General features: G+C 40.1%; 1 protein-coding gene across 1 annotated transcript in view; it reads right to left on the bottom strand.

Annotated features, from left to right (window-relative positions):
• LOC115009638 (pleckstrin homology domain-containing family A member 5-like) overlaps window positions 1-8,250 on the bottom strand; it is a 73,534-nt gene extending 65,284 nt beyond the window's left edge. The window contains 3 exon segments of the mRNA XM_029433777.1: window positions 6,551-6,608; window positions 7,924-8,000; window positions 8,098-8,250. Of these exon segments, the coding sequence (XP_029289637.1) occupies window positions 6,551-6,608; window positions 7,924-8,000; window positions 8,098-8,189 (227 nt within the window). The 5' untranslated portion in view covers window positions 8,190-8,250.
• Between the last annotated feature and the right edge of the window lie 14,894 nt (window positions 8,251-23,144).

The following is a 23,144-nucleotide window of genomic DNA, read 5'->3' as shown; positions in this document are numbered from 1 at the left end:
AAACACTCACTAAGAAAAGCAAAGCCTGAGAAATGAATGTGGAAGTGGACCGTTGCTACTGATTTAATTGAAAGAAAGTGTAAAAAGAAGAACATTTGTGTGCGTTGCCCCGGCAACCCTGCACAGGATAAGGTTAATTAGGTTTGAATAGGTTTGAGGTTGGTTTCCGCAGTGGGAGTTAACTAGTAACATAGTATGAAGCTTCAATGTTGTTGCTGCAGGTTACTACAATGTAACTTTCTGCTTTCACTGTATTAGACAATACCAAATATACAGTATAGTGAGTTTCTGCAGACTGAACACTTCCTCAACACTGTTATAAACACTGTTGTGTTTATTTTTTTGGATGAAATAACACATGCACAACACATTATAGAGATGGAGCCACTGTCAGAGTGTCAGAGCGATACCATGCACACTGATTTACTATGGTGGTTTAACATTAAACTGTTGATTAGAGCTATTCTTGAGGTGTCCCAGTATACCATTTCACACCTGCTAGCTTACCAGTCAGAAGCATTTTCTATGCACATGGCATAAAAGATTGATCCCTACATAGACATAAATGTAGCTACACTATACTGAAAGTTAAACATGTAGTGACAATGCTCTTGACTGCAGCTGCAATCATGCTTTGGAGGCCGAGAACACATAATCACAGTGTAATTGAAATATGTACTTGTGATTGGTCAAAACTTTCTTTTTACTACGGAGCACTTGATTTGATGCACCAGCGCATGCATTTTAAGTCAATATTTGACCTGATCGAGTTTAATTAGCCTAAATGTGGAGGCTAGAATTGGATTAAGGATTAAGTATACAGCCTTATTTTGCATTTAAATTAATTTTGAAATGTATTCTTTAGGGTTTCATAATGGTCTGATAAGGCTTTGCTCACAGATACAATATGGGATTATTCCCTGGAGAGAAGGGAGAGACTTAAAAGTCTGCCATAGCTGTGTGTCTGACAGTTGTGGGTTGACAGACGATCACGTCATGTTTGCACTGAAAGAGCAAGACCTCCACTTTCAAATCGTACAACATTCCAGTTAAAAACTACAGATAAAGCCACTGCAAGCCCACAGAAACAGAAACCAAGATCAATGTGAGCTCATTCCTCAAATTGTCCCTGAGCATTAGGGATTTTTACTCACTTTAGCTGATGTCAGTCATAAAAATGAAAACAAATCCCCTATGCTTGAAGTCTAATCCATTCTTTAGATGTCTGATAAGATGCCTCATTTCACTCATGCCCTGAAGTGTCAGTCTCTGAAGTGTCTGGAACTGCAGACATGAAACTTAGAGAGAAAGGAACCAAGGCAAGAACAGTTTAACTATTTGAATGCTACTGTAGTAAAAACACAAAAACTATCCATTCAGTATACTGAAAGTGTAGCGTGTTTTCGAATGGAAGGGTAATTAGAACTATGCTAGGTTTGGAGGCACTGTAAGCGAGTCATTGTGCTAAATATTAGTCACAGGAAATAGAAGGTCGAAATAGAGTCGTTTTTTGCAGAAGCTCTAATCGATTATCAATAAAAAAAAACACAGAGTAATAAAAAAAAAGGATTTGATTATAAATCTTTTGGTGACAATTACCACAACCGAATATTCCTCCACATGAGAGCAACCTGATACTCTTACATTTCAATGAGCAGGCAGCCAGTGTGGGGGCCTTCAAAGCACAAAATGAGCCAACAGCTAAACAGAGATCCACTTGAGGGATTTCGGCAAATTTCAATTGACATGCTTTCCTCTGTTCTGAGTGATGTATTATGCATTTGTAGAAGTGAACAGCTCAATGAAAGTGGTGGTTGCAGAGCAGACTAGTACAATATTTATATTTTAAGTTGCACTTTATACTGAAATTGATAAGCACTCGGAAGTGGCAAATTGCCCTCAACTACACTGACATAATGTTATCAAATGAAACATTAATAACAGGGCAGCAATAAAGCAAGACTCTTGGTGTATAGTGTGAAGGCCAGCCGTTTGAGCCAACTACTGTAATTATTACTCACTCATTAGCCTCTGAAAAGAGACATCAGCTATCTCATTGTGTAACCTACAGCAATTAGCCCTGACTTCTGCAGTTCCCCTCTTTTTGCAGACAGAATAAATGAGACAAGAATAGCAAACACAGAGAGGGAGCTTGCAGGAGATCTGCACCTGTCTATTCATAAGAATAATTGCTGTAAACACTTCCTGCATCCATGAAGCAACAATTATAATCGATTAAGTAATTAGGGTCATCGCTCTCCTACCAAAAATATTAAGCCTTTTGCACCAGTGAAGCTGACTTCACCCCATTTATCCTGATAAACACTTCTGAAAGGTCATCACAGGTCAACAATCCGCATTTGCAGACAGTGACAAACATTTTGAGAAAACTGCTACCTCAATTGCCCAAATGATGTCCTCCCGTCTTGTTGAAAATTAAGCTTAAGTTAAAATGTGGGATTTTGTGTTACAGAGATAAAATGGAAACCACAAATCTACCAGATGGCACAATCTCATCAAAACGTCACAAACAAAAACAAACTGAACAGAAACTGCACTCTGGGTGGCTGTAGAATTTAGTTGACCCAGGAGGCATATAGAGAAAATGTCATGAAAATAAAATGTCCAATGACTTGTCTCTCCGTATAGTACGCTGCAGAGCCGATGCAGCATCCACAGTATTTGCATGTGCATAACATCTTCAGCATCACGGAGCCCAGCTGCGGATCTTTGCACAGAAGTGTAGTTCAACAAGAGATAAGACACAAGGTACCGAGTAACAGGCAGGTCAATCTTAAGGGGAAAGTGTTGGTTACTCTGATGTGTGGATTGTTGTTTCGTTACATTACAGGTCATTTAGCAGACGCTCTTATCCAGAGCGACTTACAGTGAACTAACTACAGGGACAGTCCCCCTGGAGCAACTCAGGGTTAAGAACCTTGCTCAGGGGTACTTCGTTATTTCACTACTAGTCCTTTCTGACTTAGAAACAAAACACAAACACAACACGTCTGCCTGTGAATGACATAAACAGGCTAATAGTTTGCAGACTTACACCTCCTCATTATCTCACTGTGTTAGTGGTAGAGCAAGTCCTGGCCAGTTAACACATAGCCTAGTTACCCAAACTAAAGAGCCGTGTTGGCATTGGGACACCTGCAAACAACGCATCAACTCAAAAGAGAGTGCTCAGTCTGAGGAGAGCAGTAAGCCATGACTGATTCAATTAACATCTGCGCTGACCTTCACTCACTCAAAACTCACAGTGCCATAAAATAATCAAATCTTGTGATGCCTCTGGTGAACACTATCACACCAACAACCTACACCTTCCAACCTCCCACACACATCTTGTCAGAGGACAGTCTACGTCAGCACAATCTGCTCCTTGGTGCTCACACTGTGTAACCCGATGAAAACAGCCAAGACACACAGCCAGCATGTGCGTCCTTTCGCAGGCTCAAATCAGACCCGAGTCATAGAAATGAATCAATCATGAATCAATCAGTCTGAAAACAAGAGGAGGGTATATAGGAGCAATACTTAACAATATTGTTAAGTATTGATGGCAAAATAATGATAACCTACTGTGAAACATATGGTACAGACATATCCATGTGTCGTCAGGCTAATTGCTCTGGAAAGTTTTCAGAGGCTTTTATTGGCAACCTCACATAAAGTACTGTCCAAGAAGGTTATAACATAAACTTGTCAATTAAATCTCTATGTCAAAACAATGAGTCACGATGAAATGATCAGGCATGGTTTTACATAGCCCACTTGCTAAGGTTTAAGTACATCTTCATCACTAAAGACTGACTAATTGATCGTTTGCCTTGAATTGACCACATGTGTACACACAGCAAGCGTAATGACACAAATACGCCCAGAAGTAAACATGTAACTAGAGTTCTAAAAGCTCTTGTAAACCAACAGAGAGGAACCTCATGGGCCAGTCCCAGTAAACAGCCTGGGAAAATGTGTCTTATTAAAACAGTCCAAACTAGCCAGACTGTGGCAGCCTCTGTGACATGTAGGTTAATTATCTGCATTTCACCCACAAAATCTGCATCAGCTTATAGTCTTACCACTAAGCAGGCAGCACAGTATGTCGTATGCCTACTAGTATTGTCTGTGAGCCCACTTGAAAAAGAACTACACAAAATATATTTACACTTCAAAAGGTTTTAACTTTCAGTTAATTCCTTTTATGCAGTGTTAAAAAAATAGATGACAGGTATTTATAGGTAAGTGACATAAACCAATAATGAGGAAAACTGGGGTCTGATGCCTTTTTTACTGTTTCATTACAGGTCAAAACAAGGATATATGCTGGGGCTGTTTCTTTGTGTTTTAGTACCTTACTAGCTTAGTAGCTGAACAAATGCTTTTGTAGTTTCGTTATTGTGACTGTTGTCAAATGTTGTTTTTCTGGTTCTTTGCAAACAAACAAATAAAACCACGGGTGCTCCTACTGAGCAGCGGAGCAACAGCTAATAAATGGTTGCAGTTACTTGTTCTATCTATTTGTCAGATAATCAGAACGCTTCCTATTATTATCAAGATGAATGAGGAAGGTTTTAAATGTATATAATCACACAATACATAATACATTAGATGCACTGTCATCCACTGAGATAATACATAATAAATAGATGATAATACATAATTAAGTTCTTTCATGCTGAATGTTTTGAAAAGATGGAATGTTCTGAACTGTCCATATATCTCCTTAATCACTACAGTCTACTCTCTTAATCCTCTGTTAAACCTGTGTACAGCAGGTTTATCTTGTATTTTGCATACAGTACAGTGACCTCTATTGGCAGCCAAGTAATTTGTAGAAAAGACCGTTACTGAGTTCAGACTAAAACAAAGCTGCAAATTCATCTGCAGCTTTTAAGGACACACCAACTGAATTCTAAAATGAAGTCTAAAATGTAGCTAATGCATGCAATGAAACTTTTTTCACTTGCAAAATGCAGTCTGTACGCTTTGTAGGAGACAATATGATTAGTTTGTGTTACTTGTTTTACAGAGAACATTACCATGACATCACTGTGCCAGAATCCCAGTGATCAATGTGGTCCCCAAGTCTGTTTTGCACTGCAACACTGGGACAAAATACTGGAATATAAAAGTACTGCCTTTCAGTTGGACTGCCTGGAAACCTGACACATGAAGCTACTCAAATTCATGAGGAAGTCAAAGGCGGAGAGAGGATTCAGTGAGGATAATAAGGCATAATATCCTCAATTTGTAGCCTGTATATTGCAATGTCTTCAATCATTACACATTCTTGTGTTTTGACAGAGAAATTCACCTGCAACATATCTAGAACTGCTGTGTTAGAGGGGTATTTCATTAGGACATATAAAATAGCAAAAACATTCTGAGGACAGATGATGAATCAGTGCTGACTGAATGACAGCGCTTGTGATCTCTTTTGATCAGGCGCATGCATCCGGCAACCATGGAAGGTAAAAGTATAGGGGCTTTGTAACATAGCCAACTATTAATGTTATTCATATAGACCCTGGTTTTCAAAAAGAGAGAATCAAAGTGTTTCAGTAAACATGGAAGATATATCACATTTCCTTCTGCCCACATAGTGCCAACAAATGAGCACATTCTGTGGATAAGATGTTCAAACAAAATCAATGGAGTGAGACTTTAAAAAAAAAAAAAGTCTTTTGAAATTCCTGTAATATCGTAGGATGGCATGTACCTCAGAAATATTTTCCAGCATCTGCTTAAAACAAGTTGTCATTTTGAACCGTGAGCAAATTATATAAACCCAAACAATGAGGATAAATATTGTTTTTGACAGATTAATAACTTTAGAAAACGAGAACACATTATACTTTGGCTCAACTCTCCAAGTAGACTCAGCTCTGAGCCAGGTAAGTCTGAATAAATAAAACGGCTCACAACAAGACAGCAACCACACTTTGCCCATGTCTATCTAGTAGTTGCACAATGTCCCTATGTAATCATTAACTTTTGCGATAGGCTTCTACAGTACACACGACATCTATTGCACGTCTGTCCGTCCTGGGAGAGGGATCCCTCCTCAGTTGCTCTCCCTGAGGTTTCTTCCATTTTTTCCCCTTTAATTTTGGGGTTTCTTTTAGGAAGTTTTTCCTTGTGCGATGCGAGGGTCTAAGGACAGAGGATGTTGTAACCTGTACAGTCTGTAAAGCACACTGAGACAAATGTATAATTTGTGATATTGGGCTATACAAATAAATTTGATTTGATTTGAGTACAGAAATGGGGAGTAAAGGTTCCAAATGTACAGCAATGCAATATTTGCTTCTAATACACAGCATGTTTTCAGGAAAGCCCCACATTGGAAGGGCGTTTACATTAATATTAAGTGATATAACTGGTGATAAATAAATTCCTGTTTATAATTAAAGCATGCTGCAATCACGGTGACATGAAAAGGGGGAAGTGCTTTGAAATCATATGGCCTGGTCAGATATTTGTGTGCAGGTTCTGGGTTATGATGGGTGTATATCATGAGGAGGGACGGTGTTAAACTCACTTGATAAAGCACCGTGCACCCTCGAACGTATATCCTTCCTCCCATCCAGTAGGTAGGTCTGTGAAAAGGGGGAGAGGAGGACAAAAACACGTGAACGCAAACTGATGGAACAAACAGATGTTGTGTGTATTAAATCAACTAGAGCTATGCACTACCAGCTGTTAATTCACATGTTGAGATGCAGAGCTGCAACGATTAGTTGATTAAAAAAATATATAAATCGATTTGAAACCAATTTGAAACATGATTAATCAGTTCCATCATTTATCAAGTAATAAAAACAAATATTAGAAACTACGCCTCGTACTTTCCTAAATCTCAATATAATATCTTCTCATTGCTGGTTTTGTCTGACCAGCAGTCAATCTTCACAAATAAAGAAAATATTCACAACTGGAACTAAAATGACAATATTTGGCTTTTTTTTCTTGAAAAATTACTTACACAATTAATTGATAATCCAAATATCAGCAGATGAATTATCTTCCCATCGACTAATGATAAAACAACTAATTGTTTCAGCTCTAATTACTGTGGGGTCAGGGAAATTCTGATGACCATCTTTCACTGTTTTGGACATTTATAGACTAAACTAGATGATTAATCAAGGAAAAAATCGTTAGTTGCAGTCCTACTGAGATGCAGAAGCCACCACATACAGTCTATTGCAGCCACTCAATAACATTAGTGTGAAAGCACTGCAGAGACTTGTGGTTATGAGAGGAGGCTGCTGTAGTAAGTCGCATGGTAAAGTCACCAGTCTAACAAATTGCAAGGAGCTAGTTTTGTCCATGTAGCACTGCGTAATATAATGGTCAAAAGCTTTATGAAGTGGTAGACTAGAGGAAGCAATTTTTTTTTGATTTACAGCAAACATTACCAGTTCCTGTTGCTGTAACGTTATACCTGTCAAACTGTCTCTGTTAACTGAAGTGTACATATCGGAAAGAACAAACGTTATATGGTCAAACAGGAGCCGTTAGTTCGTTCAAAATAAAATAAAATGCTTCCTAAATAAATGTTCATGCTGGTTGTTGTTAGTAAAAGTCTTCGTTTTACGAGTTCACACGTAACGTTAGCGAACGTCCACTTCACTGACTTGACCAACCTAAAAAATAAAAGAGGCTGCGGGCTCGCGAGTAAGTGGAACGAGCAGGGCAGAGGTGGGCACGAGACGGCTCACTTTACACGACACCAACGCCAAAAAAAAAAAAAAACACTCGTGCATTCAAAAACACAGCATGGATGTCAACGTCTCTCCCTCTCTCCCAGTGTGGGAAGTATCGGCGTGGGGTTACTCTCAACAACAACACATGACGGCGGACATGTTAAACATAACAGAGAAACTTGACAGCCGTTAAGTGACACCTTACCTGGAGTTTTTCTGTGCCCGGTTATTACCGCCTCGCCACTTACTGGATGCAGCCAGGTTGTACTCTTGGCTTCTTCGCTGTTGAGAGAAATGCGTTCGTTATTACACGGTGACTTTGTTCGAACCAGAAACGGGCAGAAATTACTTGAGCCGTGTTCTATGATGGGATAGTTACTTAATGAAGAAGACACGTCCATCCCGAGTAACCCCATAACTCCAGGAAGAAGGGAGACAAGAAATCCACTCGGGTTGTAGGTCCGCCGCCATGTCTGGCAATACTGTATGACAATCGCGCGGCTCCGCTCTCTCAGGCAAGCAGCGCGTACACGGAAACCTTGGCAACGGCGGATGGCTGAGAGGGTAGGATCCTAGCGGGTAGGGCAGACAGGTACGGTCAATGCATTTGTCTGGGACACATTTAAAATCCTTAAATTCAACATTAAAAAATCTCAAACTTATTTGTCTCTGCTGTTGGATGGGTTATTGTTGTCTTTTGTGTGGATGTAGATACACGTGTTTTTTTTACTGACTGTGTTATTGTTGATTGTTGCATGGCTGTGGATGCACATTGGGGGCAGGGTCAGATTAACTTGCCTTGGAGCCCCAGGGCAAAATTGATCTCCTGGGCCCCTATTCACCTTATGCTGCCCCGCCCATGTTGTTACTTCTGGTTGAAACACATTTGTGTTGTTCTTCCATTTTAGTGCGATTAGTTTTGAAAACAATGAATTATATCTGGGGACATTCAGCAGCTACACTTCAGTAGGCTACCACATCGATCAGCCATCAGTGACTGGGAGGACGACATATGAAAATGGCCTGAAATAACATATGAGGACATTTTGAATTACTTCCTAGTGTCTCTAGTTGTAGATTGATCCGCTATGAGGAACTACAATAGTACCGAAGCATATCAGCACACCGGCCCGTCGGGCTTCCTCTCACTGCAAGAAGGGTAGACAAACGTCCACACAGAGAGTTGAAATGTATAAACGGTAGTTAATTTAAAGACGGAATTAAATTAATCTGTCTGTGTGCTAGCTAGATTGCTAGCTAGTTAATGTTAGCTATCTATCTAACAAGATAGCAATTGCAAAATGATTGGTTCTTGATTTAATTTATTATCATTGTTACTACTATTAATACTATTAATACCCCATGGTTAAACCTGCAGTGCTGACCGGTGTGTTCCCTTCTGGCATTGAGAGTAATTACAAAAACACTGTCGACATGTGCTTTCTGTACTTTCACACAGTCAGCAGCTTTTCACATCTCCAAATGTCACCGTAAATATCTAAATATGCGTTATTTAGATAAACTAATCACATAATGGGAATCTAAATGGTTACTTTCTAGGCTGAAAATGTATTAAAACAGCTTTTCATAAAGCTTAAAAACAGTTTATTTTGAATAAGGTAAATAGGCTATGCCCTTTTCACAACAGACTATTTGACTTGTTATAGTAGAAAAAAGCCTAGGTGTTACTTATAGCATTAACAATGGTTCCTTTATTCAAGTGTCCCACTAAGATACAACAGCGTGACAGTGAGCCAGTATGCACACTTCCAGGACCCTGAAACCGAAGAAGCTACATGTAATCCAGCCATCATTCATTTTTTTATTACCTCTGGCAAGGAGGTTGTTTTTTGGTTTGTTTGTCTGTCAACAGGATTACTGATCCCCCCCCACACACACGCACACACACGCACACGCACACACACACACACATTTCACCTGTCTACTGTCTAATAAAGTTAAATGCCAATTCTTTTTTACAAATAAATATGTAAGTACAAAACCAAAATAATCTCTATTTTGGTATTTTATGTCATCTTGAGGCATCATGTCAGATGGTACTGTGCTTTAATAATGCATAATCCAAAACAAAGGATCAATTAAATTAGCACAAACCAGATCACACACAGCTTTTGTGGCCCCTGGAGTTTCTGCCCTCTTGGGGCATTTGCCTGCTTCACCTGTTTGCTAATCCAGCCTTGCATGGTGGCACAGACTGGCATGAACACACAGGCAAACACTCACTTTCTACTCTACCTTTAGGACCTGAGTCTCCGCTTTCTGTCAGTCATTGTGCTGTGAAACAGCAGCATCAGCCTTTCACACCATATAAAGACAAGTCATACAACACCGCTGGGCCTGGCTGGTTTGTTGCCTGTTGTGTTGCATTGTGTTCTGGACACATAGTAAGCCACAGCTTTTGAAGCAGTTGGCGGTGACGCTGGAAAGTGGACATATCCACCAACTGCCCGGTCATCCACTTTGAAGAATAACTCTCAAGGGAGGGGAAACAGTTAGGCACTGATGTCGCTCCTAGTCAAATATCAACAACACTGAGCCCTTTGTTTTCTACAGACCTGGGGCAGAGCAGCGCAGCTTGCTGGTTATATGGTTTACAGAAGAAATGCTTGTTTTCTTCCCCAGGTAGTTAAGACAGTGGTTCATGAGAACAAAGGAACATAATATTCAACAAAGCTGAGCTTCATGTGCTACTTTATTTAACCTTGCATCAATTTAAAAAGAAGAGCAAAGGCTTTGCAGCATAATGCATAAGCTTAATACAATTCAGTCCCTACCTTTTTATCAATCCTGTGGATATAGTTTGATTAAAAAATTCAAACTTTTTTGAACAGCGAAAGTATCTTTTCCATCACTATTTAATCCCTTTTCGAATATCTATGAATAGGGTCCATTAGGGTGGAAGTGATTGGATTAGAGCTCAGCCTGATATCTACCTGTATGCGCTGGGATACCCGTGGGATCCCTGCTTCTCAGTTTTCGAACAGGCAACTCAAAATCTTCTCATTGTATTTCTTGCAATTCATAACATTCAGGAAAGAAGCACAATTTCCTATTCCTGACCTGAATGATGGAATAACCTGATATATGACACAAAGCTTGGATTAATAGACATAAAAGTCCAAACTATTACCATAAAAGTATTTCCAGAGAAATCCAAGAAACAAAAAAAAAACCTTTTCTTTCACAGGATCCAAGTTACAGGGTTGATTGAGAACGTCACAGCTGCCCTGGTCAATATGCAAGTTTGCATGGACTTCTATTTCAAGATCTGACCGTATTGACATAACAGAAAGTCCAGCACTGTGGGTCAGTACATGTGATTCTTCTTTTGGCAGGAGCAGACATTTCTCAACTGCAGTCCACTGTTGCCAGAGTGAAAGATAAATGCTTCACTACACTGTAGCTTATCATCAAGCACTTAAGCAACCCAATACCATTTAGTTAAAGTGGGAGCCTAAATGGGAGTTTGTCTTTCTGAAAAAAAAGTAGAGTACAGTCATGTGGTGCTGTGTGTAGAACTTTCTCAACAGCTGAGTAATAGAAAATGAAAATATATGGAGAACACGCCATACAGAACTCTAGTCATTAAGTCCTTGACCCCCTGCAGGTTTGTTTATTCATTTTGTCTCTTGGGATCCACTAAATGTCACACTATACTTAACTGAGGCTCTGGTCTTTATGTGACGCAAATACAGAATTGCCTCAGCAGAGACTTTGTTTTGAGTTTTCTATTGCTTGCAAAAACAAGACTACTTTACATCCTTGTTTTAGAAAAAAAGAGATTAGCTGAATAACACAATACAACCAGCTCAATTCAACTCACAAACAAATAATTCATGTCCTAAAGGAGAGCCACGGTCTGATTATGTAAAAGTGAAGGAGAGTAGGCCTATCATAATTAAGTACGTACAGTGTTGTTTTACATTGTGCAACGCATTCTTACATAATTGCTCCATGCTCGGCAAAGCGAGGGTTCTCTGCTCAGCGACACAGGCCAGACTTGAGGCATCAGAATGTAATTAATGGTTGCACATTATCAAGCAGCTGTTTGAGGGCTTTGTTCTGGTGCCAGCTCAGCAGTAGCCTCGTGCCTGTCTGTGCTAGGTAAGAGGCAGGACTCTCCTCTTTTGAGAGGAGCCACTCGGCATCTGTGCAGACGTCTCATCAGCTGGCATCAAAAGCCCGTGCAGATAGAGCCATCATTCAGCCTGAACTCAGCCTCTTTGAAATTAGTGCATTGTAAATGTGGGGAAATGTATTACATCACCACCTCACTACTACTATTGAGGAAAAGGTAGTTATTCTTTGATTGAGTAAAAATAACTGTGCCCATTATAGCCTCAGAGGTAATATTCAGCCAACAAGTACAGTGTAAAATGAACTTACTGTGCACAATAACTTCCTATGGTACTGTGTTGTTTATCCCACCCCTTACTCATTGCTCAATGATGTGAACAGGATGTGATCCATGCTTCTCTGATTTCAACGCACAGTATCATTTGACTGGCATGCATCACCCGCAAACCAGTATAGCTAGGGCCAGTCAAATCAGCAGGAGAGGGTAATAGACAAATGGTTACACTTAATTAAGTTGTAGATGCTGAGGTATGCAGTAGTACTGTAGCGGTACGGGAGGCATATAGGTCACTAGGCTTTAAAAGTTTGTAGGGAAAACCCCTAAAAGAAGTTGTAGTTCTCACAACTCACCTCTGAATCATTACACACACTTCCCTGAATCACTGTTAGTCACAGTCTGATAAAAACCCAACCCACAAATGGCTCTATGTTCACCACAGTGATGACCTCATTCGATCCATATCCTTTTTGGATGCAGCCCAAATGTTTTTCTTTCCAGGTTTTATGAGATTTCCACTAGTGATATGTGTCATTAAAACTGCATGAGTGGGTACTCGAATTTGTAATTAGAGGATGCTGTAAGTGACCTGAGTCCGAAATGCATTGCAAAAAAAAACTGTGTGCAATTGTGTCCAATGTGAGTTTATTCATGCAAAAGTAAGGAAAAGGTTGATTTTGTTAGTTTCTGCATAACCGACTCCTAGCCAGGCAATAAGACCAACAGCAGAACCAGGCAGGAATAGAGTATCATACATCTGTATTAAAGGGCCAGAGCTCAACCTCGCACCATTAATCTGTCTATTAAATATCTAAACTAACATAATCATCATAATCTTACCTACATGATATCATTAAGGATTATTGGTTTCGACAAAAAACCTCTGTAAACATAATGAAATTAACCTGCTTCCCTTCAGCTCTCTCTGCATCATAAACCGCTTTATTAATTGCTATCTGTACTCTGTAAGCAAAAGGTCATACTGTAAATGAACTGGACTTTAAATCCTCCACACATAACATGAGTGTGTTCCCTATTGATTGCAGATGGCGTCATTACTGCTGTGTCATTTAAGTAATGGAATAGAGTATTAATTAAAAGGAAGGACTACTTAACATTGATTAGGGTCACAAGCTCCACTTTGGTTTAATGCATAAATAACCTGACATGGGTGTGATTCCCCAATATACAGTGCTCATTAAAGCTCCTCACATGTGCTGACACCACAAATCCTGACACACAGCACCCCCTGGTTTCATCTTCATGAGTGCGAGGCTGTGCCTTCACCCTGCAGTGTATGTATGCTTAAGTAGCAGTAATAGATCATTTCTTAGAGCAGGACTTCAGACTTAGTGCTAGTTTAATATGAAAGTGCTGTTTCAAAGGCTTGATTATCTGTGGGAGTGGACGAGGCCACATTCCACTGCAGACCTCTTTAATGTCTGAGGTGATGTACACTATTCATTAGATGTGGATGTGAAACCAACCAAGAAACTTCATCTTTTTCCTTTTATTTATTTTACAGAAGCTGATGACATGAACTGTATAACAACGCAACAACAACATCTGTTTAACTGTGCAATATTCAGGATGTCTCCGCTTGCAGCCCTCCCCTATTTACATGCATATCCTGTGTCTGATGGGAAAGCAGAGCAGTGTGACAAACAGGTCATGAGCATCTTCTCAGGGCAGCGAGGGTCATGTGAGCCACAGTGAGAAAGGCTCCAGTCCGGGAATAATTCCTTTAAGGCGGATCACAAGAAATCCTTAAGGACAACACTGATATGCCCAAATGATCCTGGAGTTTGGGACAATCAACTAAACATTTTGGTTATCTGATTATCCCTCCCACTTTGTTCAGCAACAACTATGACGTTCAAAGAGAGCTGTCTCATACATTAATCATATTTCCTAATGAATGAAAGGAAAATATTTCATTTTAATAGCTCACACTGCGATACAAATCTTATATTAAGCAGCACAGGAAGAAAAAAAGCATTGTTCACATGTGCAGCAAAAAAAATGATAAGGAACACAAAGTAGCATTTCATGCTGAAACAGCAGAATGAACAAAAAGATTAATGCTTAACAGAACCCGTACCTCTTTGTCAACTGGTGGCCAAAATACAGTATATATCCCACTATCCAGTTGAGATGGAGTAACCTCCAAATCAATTCATTATGTAAGAAAAGTCTAAATGAGCTATTCTAGAAAAGTAAGGAAACATATGACCTGGTCTCTGACGTCACAGTACACATATTTATGTATGAACATCTGCTCTGCTTGGGGCTATTTTTAGGCCTGGAGTTTTTTTTTATTCAAGTTCATGCAAAAGTGTCCAATCAAAGTATCATTACTGCTTCAGTTAGTTATTGATATTACATAAGGATCTGTTTACTTTGCCTTTCCGTGGAATTTCTTCATTGCCATTTTTCTCAAGTCCTACAACTCAGACATCGGAGGATATTGTGAAATCCTACATTTCCACAGAAAATAAGTCACTCTGTGGGTTTATTCTTGTGTCTGTGTGCTTAATCATGCTCTTCAGTGAAGTGTGTGCAGTTGATTCTAAAAGAATAAGAGAGTCACATCTACTTACCAAATGCTTATCTGTCACAAAAGTGTCTGTTTTTCTTTAATTATTCTTTTGTTCACAGCCCGACCCACATCCTTCGGCAGTGTGTAAATGAACTCTCTACTGAAACAAAGAGACGACTGAGTGGAATATGCTCTGCTGTATTTGTTTGTTTATGTAATGACACCACACTCTGTAGTAACTTCCTAAAAGGACGGATCTGCCTATGATTGATAAAGTATGCAGTTAGACACCACACAGCCCCCCCCCCCCCCCGCCCTCCCCCCGTCATGTTACATTGACACGTTGCACAAGCACTGAATGTTCCACCTCAAATGATCTGTCCTCCGAGACCTCATAAGGCGGGCAGTTTACAGCATGTTCATAAATTAGCCCAAGCAGAACAGGGACTTTCAGTCATTTTGCAGCAGAAGTAAGTAGTGAAACTCCCACACAGTGTGTTATCTTACTGAAATACACAAATAAACAGAGATAACAAGTTCAGATTGGAAATCTGAGATTTTGATGTCAATCATGAGGAAATGTTCTCCTGTCACCAGCTCTACTCAAACAGTTCAATGTGATAAATTGTTCTTCCTGAATGTTAGGCGGACTCTTAGCGTTAGATTGACACTTCATTTGAGCCAATCGGAGCTTCCATGTGCTTATCAACAACCTTTATGAGCCAATGAGTGTCAACTTATAAGGAAGTGCCCACCCTCTTCTTTCGTTGACAGGCTGAGCCAGGAGCAGCTCAGCCTCCCGGTGACTGGCGTATCGTAATGCCAATGAACGGCTCGTCCGTTTGATACGTCATATCCAATGTCACCAAATTGTATTTATTTTCAAACAAAGAAATATTTATAATATTAATATAATTAAATAAATATTATATATATTATAATATCTCCAAATTGCACAGTTTGTGTATGCCTGGTGTTACTCTTAGAAAAACCTGTCTAATAAGTTATGGCGTGTATTTTCTTCAAATTCAGTATATTCAGACCACTATTACTCAGTGCCAGAAGCACTTGGAGTGATTCCTCACTGTTTGGCAAGAACAATAAGAGAGTTATTTTTTTAATGAGACCAAAATCATGCAGCTGGTACAAATGGTTGAAGAGCAGCTTTCAATTTACTTTGGGTATGTTGTTTGTAGGTATTTTCGGGTAAATTCGCCTTCACTGTAAGAGGTTAAGGAAACACAAGCAAATCCTTTGGCACAGTATTTCTGCTAGTGTTACTTTAACAGTATCTGTGAAACAAATACAAGTTTACTATTTATTGGTCTCATGATCTCACTATCAATTATAGATTACCAAAAAAATAATTGTACAATATTAATCTTTTCCTGGTACACAAGATGACTGGCGGTCTGTTTGCTGAGTCATTGATGCAGCATTTGGCTTTTACCTCCCACTCTGCACCTGCTAAGGTTTAGTGAGTTCAACGTTTCTTTTGGAATATTTAATGTAGAGCTCCCAACTGCACCACAAAGTGAAAAAGAAACACAAATGCATATAATTAAGCCATTTGGCAAGGTGACCAGTGTCAGCAATAGTGAAAGGGACAGGGCAGTAAATTGGATCTGAATCGACGAGTAGGAGTGATGGGTTGTGGGAAATCTGAGCTCGTTTCCTCCCTCTTCAAGGTCCAGTAAGCATAATGGCAGTACATCAACATTCAGCGATTTACTGCACATCCCACAGAAATGTAAAGAATGCTTGCACACACGCACTGTAATGAAAAACCTTTCTAAAGAGTCACATTTCACGATATTCCTCAAAATCACAAGATTCCCTGTTAGCGATAGAGAGCCCCTGTATGTGTGTGTCTGCATAAGCATCTACATTCGTTAGTCTGCTGGAGAGGCAGTAGGACACAGCTGAGTCCTGTGGTGAGGTTGTGTCTGGGCCACTAAACACGTCCCGTGTGCTGAGCACCATTTGGTACGCAGGACCATCTGCTTTCTAAACTGGGCCGCTGAGGCGGAGCAGGCGGGGTCGGGGAAGGATTTCTTGTGGCAGCCCCCCGAATCAGTAAGTATTGATTCCTCACTTATCTCAAATACTGCCTGGCTGATGAGATGTCACACATCTGACCTCCTGCAGGGGGAAGAGAGCGGAGGAGGCCCTTTGCTGTGTAACAAAGACACAGCATTACACAAACGAAAAGCTTGCATACCTGCGGTTTGGAAGAAGCTAACACTTAGCACACACTGTATAATGTATACATACACAGTAGAAGGCAAACAGTGATTCAGCAGGATCCTTTTTTCAAGTTGAACTTGTCAAAGCTTGCATGGACAGCTATCCCCCTGCTATCCTCTTTACGTCCATCCTCTAAAGCCCCTCCCTCTGCTGCTCTCACTCTCCTCTTGTTGCCGGCAGACAATTAATCAGTGCTTTGTCGGCTGGATGGCTCACATTCACTGCAGTTGCTGTCCTCAGCAGAAAGGTAACATAAATAAAGAGCAAGCAAACCCTCTAAACTGACTGCCACATGGACGGGTGGATTGATGAGTGGACTGCTTAATGCCAATGTTTGAATATTACACATACACTGAAAGAAAGGGTTAATGTCACCAAAGGTAATTAGCAATAATGATGGACGCGTAATAAACGATTTGACAAGTGACAATTTAGTACACTAGGTGCATTAGCGGCACACAAAAACATGCAAATGTGCGCGCTCTGTAGACAACAGATCACAGAGCTCCCTGACAGGAAGCTCTTCAGGGCAAAGGAAGGTTGTGAAGTTTTACCAAAGAAAAGTTCCTGAATGTGCTTTTGTGCTGTGAATGTTAAACATTTAGCAATATTTCACCTGTCCCTTCTCCTATTTCACATTTACATATGTATCAAATCACTATTCCTTGGACTGAGAAAATGTTTTGATTCTCTGTCTAATCCTTACTATATAGCGGGTTGCATAGTGTCTGCACACAAAGGCATGAAACGATATATTTCAGAGGAAATCTTGGGCCACAGTAACAGTCACAATGACAAAATGTGCATTTAAATACACTTGAAGAGACATGTTTTGGTCCAGCCATTCTTTTTACAGCATGAACAGCACTATTATAGAACAACCAAAGGCTTCTTAAGTGGTTCTGAATTTCTATCGAACCAAGAAGAAGATATTTTCTTAGACCAAACATTGCACATATCAGACTTTTTCAGAGTAAACAATCCACTCACCACATTGCTCAACTGTAGAATCACGCTTCATGAACAATGAGAACCGTTGTCACCACTTCTAAAGCTTGGAAACAGACACAGTTCCAAGGTAAGTTATTACTTTGTCTATTTATTTGAAATCCCCATTTTTGTTTGTTAAATCCTCAACATCTCTGGACTTGCAAAGGCAGTTGCATCACCCTCTTCACTTTGCCCCTGGTGTCTAGTGCCCGGTTGATCCTGTGGGGAAATGTCCACACCTCTATCCAGTTATTGACGGATGTGCAACACTCAGAATGAAGATTGGTTCAACACCATGGATTACAAGTTTGTCGTGGAGTCATAAGGTGTAATATCTACTGGAGGCAGCCACGGGTGGTGAGGAAAAATAGAAACTGAACTGTTTTCAGCAGCTGCTTAATGAGTACTGCTCCAATAAAATATTCATTTTAAATGACACATTGTTATTCTCCACTTTCTCTGGTGTCCTTGCGAACTTGAAACATTGTCAAAATGACTAAAACACATTCATACATGATGGAACTTTGGGAAAATGACAGAAAGAGCAAGAATTGGCAAAGAATCAGAGCAGAAGGGATTAAAATAATTGCATTTGTGACTACCATGCAATAACAGTAGCGTACACAAAATGAGCTTCTTGATTCCTAATTTGCAGATCATGACTGCTGTGAAATGCAATTAATGAATTCATGATTTATTTAGTGAGCTGTGATGTACGAGTTCCTCTGAGCTCACTAAGACAGACTGCAGCGTACAGCAAATCATCCCGGCTAAGCACAAGTTATTCTGTCTGTAGGGAAAAAGCAGACAGAAAAAGAAAAGCACATTCAAAGAAATGTAAATTTACACCTAACTAAAATAACAACATTCATCGTGAACTCATACCAAGTTTAATCTAGAAACAGGAAACAAAGCTAGGTATCGCCTGACAGATTGAGCAGCGTGTCGCTCTGAGGTGACATGGATGTCAAAACAGCAGATGGAGAGCCTATTGTTTGAAAAGAGTGTCAAGCAGAGGGCACAGACTATCTTTTTTTTGTTGCAAACAGACAGACAGTTGCCAGGGGGAACAGTCTGCAAAATGTGAGACAACACACTTCCCTGGATGACTGCCATGTCCCTGCAGGTACAAGCAAGCTACTAGAGGATTTTAGGGGAAAACAGGACACGGCTTGACAATAATTGGTGGTACCCTCTGGAAATCTCTGCTTTGTAGTTAAGCTTTGTTTGAATATGATGCACAGGATCAATGAGGATATGAGGGGAAACATTTATGAAGCCACAAAGCCTCTATTTATCTTGGCCATACTAGCATAAATGTTTTGCATGCCTTTCATTTAACCACAACGGGTATGTAGTGTGTGTACTCTAATGAGGTGATGCTGGTGAAGTTAAAAATAAAATTAAAATAATACTGGAGTTGAAACATCCTTGAGGCTATTGTGTTCATGTGCAATAGAAACCCAATCAGCTGTTTGAATCCAGAGCAACCTGAATATATAAATGTCCCACTCAAACTCCATTTTGCTGCCAGATATGTACACAGTGTGAGAGGGCCTGATGGGCTGCACAATAACTCAACCTCCTCCACCCATTCCTGTCTCACCGTAACAGGTGTTTAGACTGTTTGCCATAAATCATGCCCCTGCCAGATGTTGCCAAGCAACTGATTAATTAGTACAGCCTCATGAGTGAGCAACGGTGGAGCCAGAATGGAAGAGCTCATTCCAGTCCCAGTAGTCCGAGGAGTCAACACAGTCATTTGTTGTACATGTATGGGGAACGTTAAGACGCCACAGGACTTTCACTGCAGTGGTAATGTTTAAATACACAATGTTAAGAGCAAAAGTTTTTACTTTCTACAGAATTAGCAATAACCTTCTACCACACACTCAAACATGGAGGCAGATGCTTGCACCTTCATACTTTTTTAGGGATCAATTACGCTATCTGTGGGTAGAACAGCACAGCTGGTCAGGAATATTCAACAGGAAAACAAAGTCAAGGGGAATTAATGAAACCCTAATAAGTAGCGGAGGAATGAAGCGGCCAGTAGTTTCTGTTCAGTGTGAGTGGGAAAGTAACTTGAAAGAAGATATCTGTGCAAAAGACAGTATAAAGTATATAGTATACATGACAGGGTGATGTCCTCTAATTAACCCCTTAAGGTCAGTTGTTGTCATTGTAGCTACATTTCAGATATGTAGCAGATGTAGCCCCAACACAGTGGATATTAATGCACAAGGTCACCTTTACCTTTATTTTCCTGTCACTGGCCTGTGCTGTGTAATACATACAGATGATCTTCCTTTTGTACTGATGGTGTCTTGCCCTCTCCCGCTCTAGCATTGCTCAGGGGGATATCCAATATGAATATTTCCTAAATCGGTATGAATTTTGCCCGACTGATATCTAACAGTTCGCTGGCAGAGAGGCAAGTCTTGTTCCCTCCTTTTGTGGACTTTCTGACAGGCTGTCAGGAAGCATAAATACAAAGTGTCTGCGTGCGACACCTTTTCACTCTGGTGTCACACATTTTTTTCTAAGATCTCTGACATGGCGAGCCAAATTTAACAAACCTAAGGGCACAGTATCTGCGAACAGAGAGGAAATGATACCCAATTTAAATCATATATCATGATAAATAATTCAAATGGCTGAGGAATAGCCCTTATAAAAATACAAGTGGTGGTGAGAGTTGTTATTAAAGTTACTAAAGATTTTAATCTCATTTCAATAATGATTTAAATAATATTACTGAGATAATTTCGGCCAAGATATTCACACTATAAAATATGAATGTCGGCTTGTGCCTTTGACATGACGCCCTGAGTAATTTTCAGGGCCCAGAGCTCAATAGAGGCCATTAAATATGTCATAAATATGTTCTGTTTCTGGGCCCTAAATGGGCTCCTGTTAGGGAGTGTCTAGTAGTGCACAGAGCTTCAGGCTGGGGTGATGATTCTCAGCTGGATCAACAGTAATAGCTAAGCAACCTTTTCCCATTGCATTATATATACATGTAGGCTACTATTTGTGTGAGCCTCTGCCAAACTAAAGCCAAAAAATTTGCACAAAATACAAGTAAGCGCTGCACTATGTTGACTTGTTAACTGTGGATGGCACAAATTGTGGTAATGAGCACCAAACATTGCAGTGTGCTATTGGACTGTGAGATACAGCTCCTCCTGTCAATAGGGATTCACCAAACAAGCCATACTGCAGCATGAAGGACAGACATCACTCAAGAAACTATTACTTTATAAAGCGATGCCTGCTCATAAACCAGACCCACAGGCCTTAAAACCCCATTAATGGCCCCTAGAGGCTGTGCAAAACTTTATTATTATCCATGCCAAAGCTGCATCTTTATAGCTTCTCACTTTTACTAATGGGGCTTACAATCTGAATCAGGCTTCCTCTTTCATAGCATCAGAATCTGATATGCAGCGAGCTCTCCATTTCTTTATACGACGGTGGCTGGCTGAGCCATCCTTGCCTAATGAGTGGTATCCAGTTCTGTCTTAACTAGAAATTGCTTAATTGAATTACCCCAAACCTTACTTCCTCAGTCTAAGTTGTCTAATAGAGGGTGGGAGTCACATTTTGATGCCTAACTCTATTTAGTTAATATGGGTGCATGAATTATTTGGGAGAATGGAGAGACAATGTGAACCATGATATAAAGCTAAATGTTCCAATTTTCCCTGTCAGGTGGACGCACTTCCCTCACATCACTCTTGCCAGTCAGCGAGACTAAAAGACACCAATTAATCTCCCATGGCTATTATGGCACAAAAATGGATGGGCAAAGCCCACTGAGACAGAAAGAGGCCATTTGCTGGGGATGACTGCATAATGGCTGGAACCAGCTATAATTAAAACAGCTGTCAGCAAAAGTTAGACAATTATGCTATAATTTGTAATGCAGTAATTAAATTAGCACTCTTCATAGTAGTCCTTTCTAATTATAGCTGTAAGCCGTCCAAAGTGTTGGCCAATTCATTATATTTAGTTCAATTTAAGTGGCTTAAGAGTCATTTGGAAAATTGCAAAGTAACATAATGTGAGAAAAAGCATGACTGCTCATCAGAAAGTTACTACCTATGTCAGCTTTTAAACATTTCTCCATGTCTCCTACCAATTTGATTGGAACAGGCAAGAAAGAGAGGGAGCATTGTTGAGATGTGCAGAAATAATGCCCTGCAATCTGTCTCTATTGTATCCACAGAACTCTGCTTTTAAGTCAACCTGTGTAAGTGGAACGTGAGCGGGATGTGGAGGACCTGTCACAACATGTAGGCTCCTGAATATAGTATGCATGTATCATCAAAGTTACACGTTCCTTATGGATGGATGTAGTTCTGTATCATTGTCTCCATCCTGAGCTGAATCACAAAAGAACATCTCTGCCTGCTGCTTTGACTTACTGATTTCCCATGGTTGGGATGTCTCATAATAACCAACTGCCTGCCTCTCCTAACACACCCGCACTGTCAGAGAATGATAACTCTGATGCCTCGGCAACATGCATGCTGCTGGATGGTGATTTTCACCAACAGATGGCTATTTGCTCAGGGCTATAGCAATATCGCTGGGATGGAATAGCAAGAATACTAAGCAGCCATGCATTTTGATTCATCTTCTGTAGACAGCATATTCCACACTCTTCCAATTTATTTATTTATTATTTATCATTTCACAGTTAGAAACATTTGTTTTCCTTTTTTGCTGGTTGTTCTTTCAACAACTTCTCTATTTCCTGATGACAAAGTTGTGCTAGAACCCTGAGGAAGAGGGACATACAGAGACCCAAATAAAGCAATTGTTCATAATAATGAGCCATCACTATTATCTTCCTCACCCAGCTGGCAATAAACTCTGCCAGCATGTCATTTGTGTGTGTGTGTGTGTGTGTGTGTGTGTGTGTGTGTGTGTGTGTGTGTGTGTGTGTGTGTGTGTGTGTGTGTGTGTGTGTGTGTGCGTGTGTGTGTGTGTGGATTAATGGGAATCCATTATACCTCACAGCTGTTACACTATTTTAAACTTGACGATGCTACAGGTGATGAACAGACTGGTTGTAAACCTGTCTTCTAACATTCACGCTCATATGCAACATATTTGCAGTAGCAATAACGCTGAGTAGTTATACTACTGCAAAATACTGATTTGGAGAAGGTACACGTTAAAGATTTAACCAAAACTACAATCTTCCCTTAATCTGTTGAAGTGTTGAAGTAGTTTAAACAACACATTGGAAACGGGATGTGTCAAG

The sequence above is a fragment of the Cottoperca gobio genome, chromosome 6 (assembly GCF_900634415.1).
Source record: "Cottoperca gobio chromosome 6, fCotGob3.1, whole genome shotgun sequence".
NCBI lineage: Eukaryota > Metazoa > Chordata > Actinopteri > Perciformes > Bovichtidae > Cottoperca > Cottoperca gobio.
The sequence above is the reverse complement of the archived record's forward strand: the minus strand, read 5'-3'. Positions and strand labels throughout refer to the sequence as shown.